The 13,572-nt window shown below is 42.6% G+C and overlaps 1 protein-coding gene across 1 annotated transcript in view; it reads left to right on the top strand.

Annotated features, from left to right (window-relative positions):
- LHCGR (luteinizing hormone/choriogonadotropin receptor) overlaps positions 1 to 13,572 on the top strand; it is a gene marked incomplete at its 5' end in the record, with an annotated part of 54,445 nt that overhangs the window by 10,525 nt on the left and 30,348 nt on the right. Inside the window, 3 exons of the mRNA XM_029938509.1 lie at positions 7,733 to 7,804; positions 9,755 to 9,829; positions 12,804 to 12,878. Coding sequence (XP_029794369.1) covers positions 7,733 to 7,804; positions 9,755 to 9,829; positions 12,804 to 12,878 — 222 coding nt within the window. The remainder of the gene's footprint in view (positions 1 to 7,732; positions 7,805 to 9,754; positions 9,830 to 12,803; positions 12,879 to 13,572) is intronic.

Here is a 13,572-nt window from a genome sequence, read left to right as displayed (position 1 = left end):
AAAAAAAAAAAAAACCTGAGTAGTCATGCTTGCTGAGGAGGACAGGGGAAAGAAAGAAAACCCACTCTGGTGGTCCCATGGAGGAACAGGAATTTGAGCAGCATCTTTGAAGTTTAAGACTGTGAGCACATCTCTCAAGAAACTGATGGTTCTATGGGAAAGCTAGGTTTTCACAAGAGAATCAGAGGACTGTGTATCAACAAAGCCCCTAAGGAACAGCACTGATGTGCTTTGTTTGGTGAAGGACAGAGCACTGGACCAGGGACAATGTGACCTAGGTTCTAGTCCTGATCTGCCACTGAATTGCCACGTGGTTTCAGGGAAATCATTTCATTTTTCTTAAGATTCTTTGTCTAAGAAGTGAGGGGTTAGACCAAACCGCTTGCAAGCAGCCTTTTCACTCTGAGTGCTTGAGTCTAAAAGTGTTAAAAGGAGTAGCCAAACAATGAAAACCACCTGGATTTTTTTTTAAAGTGTGTGTTAATTACCCTCTAGGTAAATGCTGTGTGTGTGTGTGTGTGTGTGTGTGTGTGTGTGTGTGTGTGTGTGTAAGAGAGAGAAAAAGAAAGAACGCAAGCAGCGGAGGGGCAGAGAGAGGCGGGGGCAGAGGATCTGAAGTGGGTTCTGCCCTGTCAGTGCAGAGCCTGACTTAGGGCTCAAACTCACAAACCGTGAGATCGTGACCTGAGCCGGAGTCCAATGCTTAACTGGCTGAGCCACCCAGGCGCCCCTGGATGTACTTTAAGAAGCACTCCAAATTGTCTGATGTAAAACTGAACAAATTGCATGTCCATCTATACTGATTTCATATTTCAGGCAACATTGACATCTCAGCTCCCTCTAGGTAAATGCTGAAGATAAGAGGCCAATAAATGAAGACATACCCAGTAATGAAGTTACCAAGGAGATCAATGCATTTGAAAATGCAAGGATTTAAAATCATTTGGAAAGGGGAAAGCCATTTTTATTTCATTCCAAGATGAAAGCACGTTTATTATAATTATTGAGCAGCTTTGAAAATAACACAGAAATTCTTAAGTCTCTACTCAATTTAGAACACGTTGTTATGTAAAAAATACAAAAACATTAATATTCCTTTAAATAAAGTAATGCTTCCCTCTCCCATTTCAATGAGTTCATTAGGCAAAAGGGCTTTTGAGTGTCTGACTTCTGTCTTTTTTCTTCCCTCTGATTTTGTAGCACTTTAAAATTCAGGGTGTAGAGCTCTAGCAATAAACTAATTGTCTGTGAAAGATGGATGGATGTTTGTAGCTTTCTTAAATCGATAATATAGATGGCTTTTCTAAACAATTAGCGGGAAGTGAATAAAAATATTTCACTTCTGCTGAGCTGGGCAGAAGTGTTGGGAAAGGCTCTGTCTGACGAGATGACCTAGGACTCCACCCAGTGTTTGGGGACTCTGGATTGGTGCGGGACATTTTCCTTGGTTCTCATCTTCCTCTGGCCCTGCTAAGCCCTTGTGCTTCAAAGGGTGGTCCTGCCCTGGAAACCCTTATGTAATCTAAGCTCCTAAAAACTAAGGAGAGGTGGGGAACCTACAGTTGTAATTGACTTCATGCAATACCTCTCTTTAAAAGGAGACAGTATGTCAACTGAACTCTATTTTCCCTTCACCTAGGGAGTTTGCTATTTAAAGGAACCTTCCACGGAATCCTTTTGTAGAACAAAGAACCCTTTGATAATGCAAATGTATCCCAATTGATAGGTTTTTATAAGCAAGGATTTCTAAACCTTGGGTTTCACTGAAGGAGGACACAGCCCTCCTGACTCTGAAATTCTCCAGCTATCTTTATTTTGAGGGCTCATTAACAAGCCAGTGAGCTGGACAAACGCTCCTTCCAAGGTCATCTGTGTTATTAAACTTGGAAGAAACAATCAGAGGGCTTCAAACCCCACCTTGGAGTATTCTGGAGGCACTCAGAACAATTAAGGAGGACCTTGATAATGTGGCATTATCCCTCTTCAAGGTGACTGAGTTTATGTGAGTGCTATTTGCTCATCTGTAAACTGTCCACTGGTGTTGAATTTTGACACAGAGTGCATTGGTGACTTGGCGGTTGGGACTGGCTGGGAAGGGGAGTGAGTCTGGGGCCCAGGTCAAAGAGTGGATGGGAAGGAGCTCCTTCTGACCAGTCCCACCTTGAGGCAAAGAGGCCAAGCCTTTACCGTGCATTGGCCAGCCACTGGATGCACGCTGCCCAGGAAAGAAGACGTGATCTTAGTAGAGGTTGCAAGCTTTGGCTGAGGGTAATTCTAGAGGAGCAACTGAGTTAGGAGCTTCAAGCTGCCCAGTCTGTGGGGGAATGAGTGCCTCAGTCTTGACGGGTGATTTTGGCAGCCCTCCACAGCATCCTCTACAAGAACTAACCCAACTGTACTGGATAGCCTCAGCACAGAGTCTCCGTCTGTGCCAGGGGCCCAGTTTGAAAGTCAGAACCCAGCAGTGAGAGATACCATGTTGAACCTAACCAGATAGCAACTAGGAACTGTTCTGGGTCAGCAGTGTCTTCTAAGAAGCAGGAATGTAAAATCAGGATCTGGTGACTAAGGAGAAGGCTGGGCAGGGGCTCCCCTTCTAGATGGAGTCTGGGGAGACCAGTCAGGCTGCAGGATAAGGAATCAAGGAAAAACAAGCACCAACACGAGGTCAGGGGAAGCAGGTGTAATTCAAGATACTGCAGGTGTACTCCTGCCCTCCAGATATCGCTAGGCTTAGTGTAGACGATGCGGAAAGACACATGATCTCACTAGAGTCATGACCAATCACAGGATCCCAGAACTAGAGTGAGTGCTTAGTTCCAATGCTAATAGGGTAAAGAATGCTTCTACATTAACTTTAACCCACAGCCGGAAGGGTTGGGGGACTTTCAGACAGGATTCATGAATGAATGGAGTTTCCACAATCGATAAAACTAAGGTGCACTTTGTCACCCCGTCTAAGTATTTGTTTCAACATCTGTGGGGCCAGTACTTGAGAAAGTGGGATCTGGCCATAATCCAGGTGTCCCTCGTGTTGTATCAGCCATTCATTTAAAACTCAAAGTTTCAAATCATAAAAAGGAAGGAATGGAGGGAGGGAGGGAGGGAAGGAGGAAGGAAGAAAGGAAAGAAGGAAGGGAGTGAAGGAGGGAGGGAGAGAGAAAGAAAGCAAGAAAGCAAGCTGTGAAATTAAAAAATACAAGTATCTGGATTGTTCCACACATACATGAATTTCCCTCTCATTCACTATTTAGGAGGCAGAGAAAACTCTTTATCCCACAAGTTCAACCTCACATTTGCCCAGAAGCCTAGCTCTTTACCACTATCTGGGCTGCATCATTTGGGAGTATTATACTCTTTGTCTAGGATAGAAAAGGCTCTGCCCCTATTTTATTTGTCTTTGCATTTTGAATAGCTTTCATTCCCTTTTTTGACCCTGGACAGCAGAGCTGCTGAACTGTCCTTGCCTTTGGTCTTTTTTTTCCCCGTTCGCCTTGGCTCCTGCCCTCTATCAAATAACATTGACTAGGCCTTTCCACAAGAGTTCCTTAAGTTCACAAAATTCTTGGAATACACATAGGCCTAACTTCAAACACAGAAAAAAAGAAGGAAGTGGGGAGGGAAGGAAAGAAAACAGAACTCAATACATGAAGACAAAAAGCTTTTTTTCTTTTTTGTCTCTCAGATGCCGAGAATTAGGTCAATCATACTTTTTCCTGCAAGCAACATTATAGCTTGACCATTCAAAGTCACTCTGTTTTCAGTTATTTATTGTACCCCCTTCTTTCATTTCCTTTCAATTTGCCATAGGCAACCATCCAAGTACATGCTTAGGTGATTTCCCTTAAAATGTCTCATGTTTGGTGTGCAAGTATGTTAATTCTCAAGTCAGATTTCATATCATTACTTTCTTATTGCTCTCAACACCGTGATTCTAAGATCCACACAGGTTGTTCTCTGTGTCTTTAGACCCCTGCTTCTAACTGTTGACCTATTAGTTAGATATGCGCTATCCCCACCACCATTCTCTCACTCCATCATGGCCACTCAGTTTGCATCCACACCCCGCTTCCCCCCCCCCCAGGCCACAGTGTCACGAAGAAAATCCCTACATGGGTTCCCTTATCATGTCAGAATGTCTCTGGGATGTATACAGGAAAAGAATTGCAGGGTTATGGAGACTGTTGTCCACACTGCTAAGAGTTTCTGGCCACATAAAACCACCCATCAGAGAAGGGAGCACCTTCAAAGGCAGTACATTCAAATGGTTACTGGCAAATCATGGGCCATATGAACAAACATTTAAAAAAATTTTTTAACATTTATTTTTGAGAGACAGAGAGAGACAGATCATGAGCAGGGGAGGGGCAGAGAGAGACACACACACAGAATCGGAAACAGGCTCCAGGCTCTGAGCTGTCAGCACAGGGGGCTCAAACCCACGCACTGTGAGATCATGACCTGAGCCAAAGTCAGACACTCAACTGACTGAGCCACTCAGGCGCCCCTGAACAAACGTTTAAATGCAGGAGACAGGCATTTGAAGGCTTAGAAACTGCTGCCAACTGAAGATGAATCGGGAATAAAGACATGACATCTCCAAAATAAAAATATAAGTCAGTGGGAAAAACAGCTTTGGATTCATGGAACCACATTCTGCACCTCACTTCATGAGAAGACATCTAGTGTCAAAAGCTCATTTTCCCTGCATCACCCCACCTGTCTCTGGCCCCCAGGTCCCTTCCTCCCCCCAGCCACATCCACAAAGCTACCCGCTATTTGCTGAGTGGCTCCTTCACTGTAGGCACTTTATTCTTACTCTCATCACTGCTGCCTTTCCTGATCTGCCGCGTCAACGTCAACTGCAAAATTTCATCTTGCACCAGGGCTGTTCTGTAGGCACTGGGGACGGCCAGTGCATGATCTACAGCTTCTCTCTCTCACTTCTCCAACCTTTGCTCCCCATCCCTCATCCCTACATCCATCAAAAGCTCAGGCAACCTCCTTGATCAAATCTGAGCCAAGTGCTCTCCTGGGAGCCACACTATGCTCCATTTTGGAGGAGGAGGCTGCCTACTGAGAGGCTCCAGCTTCTGGCTTCCATTTGCATGAATAAACAGCTCTGAAGGGTTCATTTTAAGCTTTTATGTAAACACTCTCCAAAATATGTTCTGCACTGCATTATCCCCAGCAATAAAGATTCTGGAATCAGAATTTGGCTGTCAGTTTTATTGATGTTGCATGGGGTACAGTAGAATACAGCTTTCTCTTCTGGAAATTTATTGACTTGGCAGTGCAGAGAGCAATAAAACTGTGTTTTTAATCAGTAAGCCAAGCGGACATGATTCCAGAAGAAATATAGGAAGCAAACATGCCATCGGAAGAAGATTTCTCCCTCCAGTGTCCCTGTTCTTCTTGGATGCCCTGTTAAATAAGTTTGGGTGCTGAACAACATGCTTGGTGGGACTGTATTCAGGAATAAAATCAGAGGACCAAGTTTGGATTACTTCCTCTAGGTTGCACCATCTCTAAGAGACTGTTGAGCCAAAATATCTTTCTGAAATGAAATTTCTTTGCATTAGCCACTAGAGAGGAACTGTTGGTAACCTGCTTTGCAGGAGAAATTGGGAGAGTGTGGCATTTCTCCTCTCAAGAGAAACAAGGTTACAGTACCTGTCCCTCCACTTTGGTCATGGAGAGAGAATAGATCACCTGGGTACATATCCGAAGGAAACAAAATCGTGATCTCTATGAGATCTCTGCATCCCATGTTCATTGCAGTATTAGTCATAATAGCCAAGATATGGAAACAACCTAAGGGTCCTTCAATGGATGAATAAAGTGTAGTAAATACACACACACACACACACACACACACACACACACACACATACACGAGTGTTTTTCAGCCATAAAAAAAGGAAATCCTGCTCTTTGTGACAGCATAGACAAACCTAGAAGGCATTATGCCAAGTGAAAAACGCCAGAGAAAGACAAATACTGTGTGGCATCATTTATATGAAATCTAAAACAAAAGAAAGAAACAAAGAACCAGCCAATATCCTAGAAACAAAGAAGAGAATCATGGTTGCCATGATTGCTGGGGAGGTAGAAAATGAGATATAAATCAAAGGGCACGAACTTTGAGTTATAAGACTATGTTCTGATGATCTAATGTACAGCATCGTGACTATAGTTAACAAACAATATGGTTTTATATACTTGAAAGCTGCTGAGAGTAGATTTTAAGTGTTTTCACCTCCCCGCCCCCCAAAAAGAAGAGTTGACTACATGAGGTGACAGATGTGTTCATTATCTTGATCTTTGTAATGATTCCACAATGTATGTGTATATCAAATCATCACACTGTACACTTTAAATATATACAATTATATTTGTCAATTATTCCTCAGTAAAGTTGGGGGGTATAAAGGAGCTGAGTTAGGAATCACATACTTCGGCCTAATATCGTGCCATAGAAAGAACACTTGGGGCTCAGTCTGCTTGGTCATGTTACTTTGTTCAGGCTACTGAATCTCTTTGTGACCTAGTTCTTCTGCTATCGAAGGGAAATGCTGACCTCACACCATTGTTGAGTGGAGGAAATAAGGTTATAGGCAGGTATGGGAAGCTCACACAGCACCTTGTACAATAGCAAGTCCCGTCTGAGACTGTGATTAAATGCGCTCATGATGCAGAAGGAGTTCTTTCCTGGCAACGAAGACAGCCTGCTTTGTAGACACGTGAAAAGCAAGGCAGCATCTCCCACCTGTCCTCTCATCTGAAATTTCCTGGTCCACTCCCTCTCTGCCAGTGCTTGGGCCAAAACCCTCAGCCACTGTAGATCCTTGATAAATATTGGTTGAACATTCATCCTTGCTTTGCAGACTCTTCTAAGTTATCTGAACCCCAGGTTCCTTTAGCACATATACATCATCCTGTTGTGCTTGTGCTATTGCCGAGCAATTGCTCTTTTCTCAACTTTTACATAATGTGTAACTTTTATCTCTATTCCACAACATTTAGATTGTTCCTCTGAATACAGGCAAGTGCCTGAAGGAAATGCTCTATAGATGTTCCCCAAAAATGGCATGGGATGCCCATGTGATAGAACCAGAGCAGCTGATCGGTCTGCTTGGAGGGAAACTGAAATTGGCTATCTGAGGAAGATGATAGAGACCAAATAGGAACATGTTCCTAGTGAATCTTTCCTTCTCCTGCCTGCCTGCTTCCCAGCTGTATTTTTACCACTCGTTTCTTTACTTTACCCAAGACAGTTTCTTTTCCATCTTCCCAACCAGGCCGGTGGGGCCACCCTAGAACTATTTATCAACTATTTACTTAGTGCCAAGCCCTATTCTTTACATGGCTTATCTTGATTAATCATAACAACCCTGTGAAGTTGTAATTATTTGTCCAATTTTATAGATGAAGAAATGGAAATAGAGGGCTTAAATAACATCCTCAGGATCACCTATGGAGCTGTGAACCCCAGTGTGTTTCATCCCAAAGTTGAGGATCTTAATACAAAATAACATATCTTTGATAAAGACTAAGAGTGAGTCATGGCACATCTCCTTTTTAATGTAACTTAGAATTCTCCACCTGAAACCAGTGGCTGGAACTCTGTAGCCACCTACCCACCCACCCCCCCCACACACATTTATTCATGAACTTAAAATGTACCCAGTCTTAAATATTAAACTCTTGGCTTTTCTTTTTTCTTTTCTAGATCACTCACCTATCTCCCTATCAAACTAATCCCATCTCAAGCTTTCAGAGGACTTAATGAGGTCATAAAAATGTAAGTAAGATACTACATAGCCAAAGACATTCGTAATTGGAATAATTAAAACTTTTGTAAGAGAAAACATAGTTAAAAGGGGTTAATGCTTCTAGGAGAGAAACTGTATTCAGGAAACCCCAGTATCTTTATCTTTATAATACAAATAATATCTAGGGACCTCTGAAGGGAAGTATGATTTCCAACAGTCATTAAGTTCCAGATAATTAACCTTGCTTCAATGAACTGAATGCATTTTGATAAGTGATGATAAACTTCTCAAGTAGAAAAAAAAAGATTACAATCATAAAAATCCTCCTTCTGCTAGAACAGCTATTCCCTTGTGTCACATTTTTAGATAACACCCACACAGAAGAAAACGTGTTGGAGGTATATTGTGCATCAGAAGAGCATCTTTATATCTAAAATAGAAGAAGTGTATGACAAAAACATAGTATTTCGAGCTGTATTGATAAAAGGCCTTTATCAAAAGTGTAAAGCAACCTGATAATACAGTGTGATCTTCGATTTCTGTCAGATGTAACTGTTCCCTGGGTCTCAGCTGCCAGGGCACAAGATACCATGCATGAGAGGGACTTTCTCAGGAGTCCAGTATTCCAGCATCCTCCTTAATGTCAGTCTGAGTGAAAGGACCTCAAAGGCCATTTATTTCCTAGAGAGCATCTCTGATTTTAACAATCCACTGGGCTTTCAAAGCAGATTTACATCTGTGAGGAAGATGCAGGCATCATCAATCCTAGCTGCTTGGGGAAACTTCGACTGCTCTGTAGGGCACTAACAAGCAATGAGGATATTAAGAATAATTCCACAAGTATTACATAAATGTCAGTATCCTTGAGCCTAACCCTTATTCTTCTGCTCTCAAGTTTAAATGTTGAGCTTTGATAACTTTTAATGCATTAAGACCTCCTCATGAGAAAAGTAGCCACAACTAAATAAACAAACCATTAGGTAGGAATGAAATGAATCAGTCCAGCAACAATCCATTACTGTGTTGTTCATAAAAGACATTAACTGCCTTACCCTCAGCCTTTCTGTGGGCTAAAGCTCTCAGGTCTGAAGGCTTCAATGAATATTAACCTTAGAAGCACTTAATTGTACAATTTGTGAATTGGAGACTTTTTTCTCAGCTGGCAGCAAATGGTAGCTTATGCTGGGATTTTAGGGTAACATTGGCATTACCTGCAGGCTTGAGATGGTATATGGCAAAGCTGGTTCCTTTAAGTTCGTGTCTTTTTAAAAAATCCATCCATTAATCCATTCATTCATTCATTCATTCATTCATTCATTCATTCTCTGTGTACCAGGCACTATCAAGCTGCCACAGATTCAGAAGAGAATAAGATATGCATACTCCTTGTCCTCAGTTTGCTAAAAGAATAAGAAAAACAGTCAATGAAATAGACACAACCTAAAAAGGACACAATGTGCAGAAGTTGACCACCTTGCAATTACCTCAGAGCAGGGTAAAGAGTTCTGAACCAATGAATGTAACTCAAATGAAAACCTCACTGGAACGATGGAATGTTAAATCCAGACACCCAGACCCCGGTCCTGAGCCTTCCCGTAAGCACTATTTGCCTCTCCTCTGAGAGTCTCAATTTCCAAAGCTGTAATATAAGGGAATCTGACTAGATTTTCTCAAAAGACCTGTCCGCTTCTACCAATCTGTGACTCTTGAGTCATAAGATAAACAAGAAAAAAAAAAACCCTGTCACATAAACAGGGCTTACCGAAACCTGCATTTCCCCAGCACCTGGGTTATAGATGCCCATCAACGCTCCTAAAGGGCGACAGCAGCACTTGATGCTAAGAGGACAACTTAAGGCATCCGTGTTCTTTTTTAAAAAGACCCCCTGGAGCCCCTGTTGTTGGGTCATACCCACAGCTTATTATTATGCAGATCTGGTCATTTCTTTCATGTTTCTTCCCTTTTTTTCTCTCCCCTAGTGAAATCTCTCAGAGTGATTCTCTGGAAAAGATAGAAGCTAATGCCTTTGACAACCTCCTCAATTTGTCTGAAATGTAAGCATCAGCTAACAGATAGTTTATTGCTGTACACTATTACCCTCACTGGCTGGAGCCTACTCGGTATCTCTATTCAAGCATCCACTGCTAGGAATCCAAGAGGAAAAGACTGCAGCAATTACTAGGTCTGGGCAGGCACTAATTTCTCTCCCTGCGGCGGCCTGAAGGTTGCCATGGTGACAACTGCTTCTCCCTGGGAGCTGTATAAACTCTGAAACATCATAACACAAAGTTGGAAATTAAAATTGACATTGTGGAGTCCTGCCAAGTAGCTCTTCGCTTATGGAAGGGAGGGTATGAAGCACTTGGGGGTAGTGGGGAAACCTGAAAGGGAGCTTAAAGCTCATGAGTTAGTACACTGGGGATGGTTTGGGCATCTTCACTTATTCCGTAAATGATTCTTGGAAACCCACCACGTAAAAGCCCCGTGTGGGACATGTATATGCCGTTTGTTATTCTTATTGTGATGTGTTAAAACTGATTCCTAAAAACACTGCTTTCCAAATTATCATTTTCCTCCAATTTACAAAAAGATGGGTGAAAAGACTGGCTCAATTCAGTTTTCAGATGACGAACGTAGGACTGAGTTTAACTGACTTGCCTGATGTCACACAGCACACTAGTGCCAGAGCTGGGCCTGGAAATTGGTTCCTGTAACCCCTAAGCCAGCCTTCTTACTGCTGCCTTGTTTGGCTCAAACCTGAGCTTGCACAAACTTCACCTGCATAGGAGCTTTCAAAGTTAAGGGAAGGGAAGGATGTTAGCAACAAACATTTCCTGCGCCCTTGTGCCTGGCATTCATTTCCTCGAGGTTGTATAAATCCTCACAGCCACCCTGCAAAGGGGAGTCATTATCCCTTTTGTTCAGGGGAAAGAATGGAGACTCAGAAGGTTAGTAATTTGACTAGTGTGGCACCGTAGACACTGGCAGAGATGAGATTCCACCCTGGCCTGTCTTTCTCCAAAGCTTATACATTTTCCACTACACTACAAGACCTCCCTATGAATGGTCCAGTTAGCAATTATCTGAAGAGAATAATTGATTGATAAGTGTGTGAGTACCTGCCACATGTCCAACCAAGGGTCAAATGCTGCTGGAATACAGAGGAGGTAAAATACAAATCTTCCCCAGGAGATGACAGTAGAGTCAGGGAGGTGAGACTAACTCGCCAACCAATTATGGGGAAATCTAAAATAATGGGTATTCAAATGCAGATTATAGTCTGTGCTTGGCTGTGAAGTAGAACTGGAGGTTGGGGGAGGAGAAAGGAGGTCATTGCCATTATAGATGACAGTTCTACCCTAGACCTAGAAATCTGCAGTTTTAACAGACTTCCCAAGTGATACAGAAGCACAGCTTATACTGTGAGTGATCAGAACAGCTTAAGACAAATAAATTGCTCATGATGCAACAGACAAAAAAATAAAATGCTCTAAGAGAAAGTTTATAGACTTTTCCCAAGGAAGGCCCTGACACTAGGACGTTAGCTCCACACAGGCTCTCTGTTCACAGCTGTATCCCCAGTACCTAGAACAATGCCTAGCACATGTCGGTGCTTAGTAAATGCTTGTTGAGTGAGTGAATTTAAGAATGAGTGGTTTAAGGTCAGACCCCCAAAAATCTTTAAGAGATAAAAGTTCCTTCCATCCTACCTACATGGCCCATAACTGCTTGACTAAGTTGTTGTAAAAATAATTACAACAAAACATCACTCACCTCTAAAGAAACTGAATGGACATAAAAGATGGAAATAGGCACCAGTGGTGGGTAACTGTAGTAAGAGAGAATGAACGCTAGTCTCAGAGTCAGAAAAACTGAGTTCCCTTCCAAGCTGTGCTACTTCCCAGCCGTGTGACTACAGACACATCAGTCAACGTTCTGATTTAATCAACTATAATAAGAATTGTTAACACTGGCTAACTGTTACTGTTAACCAATAATTGTGAACCAGATGCACACACACGCATACACACACACATTTACTCCTCAAAAACCACCATATGAGGAAACCAAGCTTCAAATGATGTATCCAAGGTCATACAATTAGTTAAAACCGAGATGTAAAAGCAGGCTGACTCCAGAGCCCATCCATCTAACCCATACACTATATTTTCTCTATAGAACTAGAGCAATTATCATTTTTTCGGGTGGTTGTTGCATGGGGTAAGAGAATCAAAGGCATTTACTGGCCTTTTATTGAATCTAAAGTAGACAGCCAACTGTGGCCACTTCTCAAAGGGTCAAAGTCACTGGAGAAGTAGGAGAAGGGCACCACACCACTGTGTAGTTATGGCTGCACTTACAACTTCATGAAGCTCAGTCTCACATATATTATCTCTACCTATTGTTACTCACTACATACCAACCTACAAGGTAGGAAGAATGCACATTATTATTCTAGTTTTATAGAAGGGCACACTAGCTCAGGAAAGTTAGAAGGCTGGGCATCACCACACAGCAAGTTATTTATAAACAGGTATAAAATCCCCCAAATCCAAGCCCCTGGATTGATCCAAAGACTGAATGCCCATCTGGATAACTGGCAGTGCACCTGCCAGCTCAACATGAAGAGGACCAGATTGCCTATGAGGGAGAGTAGCCAAGTTGCTCATTTGTCCTAGGAGTCAAGTCTCCCATCCCCCTTAGTGTGCCGGCTCCACAGTAGGGCAGGACCTACTTGGCCAGGAGTCCTGGAAGTTGGTGCTACTTCACAGAGTGGCAGTGGAACAGACTCCCAGCTATGATGGTTATGCCTGCCTCAGCAAGAGGGCGAGAGCAGAGCTTCCTGGCAAGAACCAATTGGCTCCCACCATGCAGTTTCCATCCCCAGGCTCTCAGGAGCTCCTCTCAAGCATATGGAAGTCACTTGATTTTTGTTGGTGCCATTTTCAGCCAGCACCCTCTGGTGACCATGGTCTTGTGCATTCCAAACAATACACATCTGTTAAACTGCTGCCTCTCTCTTTACAGACTGATCCAGAACACCAAAAACCTGGTGTACATCGAGCCTGGAGCATTTAGAAATCTCCCCCGGTTAAAATACCTGTGAGGATTTCTCCTTTTTGAGCAACTGGGGAGGGAAATTGGGCACCTGATGAAGTATCCAGACAATTAAAAGATTGGGAAGAATCTTTTTAACTATATACTTAGCATTATTTGCATGTCTGCCTTCAGCCTTCTGATTAAGATTTAATCAGCATTTCTTATTAGCCACCAGGCTGGGTGCTTCCAAATCCATTTAACTGGCTCCGTCCTTTTCACTCTCCAAAAAACACATAAGAAGAATATCACGCCCTTTGCAATGATTTTCAAAACTAACATTGGGTGGGGCGGGGCTAGTCATGACACTTGAGAAAGGATAAATCCCAATCTTTAAGGTGAGGCAGTGATGAAAACAGAGCTCAGGTGAAAGTGGAAGAGGCACTTCCGATTTGACACCCATCCCTGGTTAAGAATTACTGGTCCCTTCACCTCATTTGTTCATTTATTAAATAAGTGAAAACTTTTTAAGCATTGCCTTGAGGCAGGCATTTTGCCATATAAATGAAATCATTATGTTCTACTTCCCTTTCAATCTTACAAGTCGACTAGTTAGAATCATAAGCTGAGAACCACTGTAAGCCAGCAGACGCACTGCCTTGACAGCAAAATCAAAATTCCTGAAACTTGATACAATCCATAAATTGATCACTACGGATCTTCTCACATGCCAAGCAATCACTTGTTCACACGGAAAATT

Source organism: Suricata suricatta, chromosome 4 (genome assembly GCF_006229205.1).
Source record: "Suricata suricatta isolate VVHF042 chromosome 4, meerkat_22Aug2017_6uvM2_HiC, whole genome shotgun sequence".
Taxonomy (NCBI): domain Eukaryota; kingdom Metazoa; phylum Chordata; class Mammalia; order Carnivora; family Herpestidae; genus Suricata; species Suricata suricatta.
Note: the sequence above shows the minus strand (reverse complement) of the source record. Positions and strands in the feature narration are given on the sequence as shown.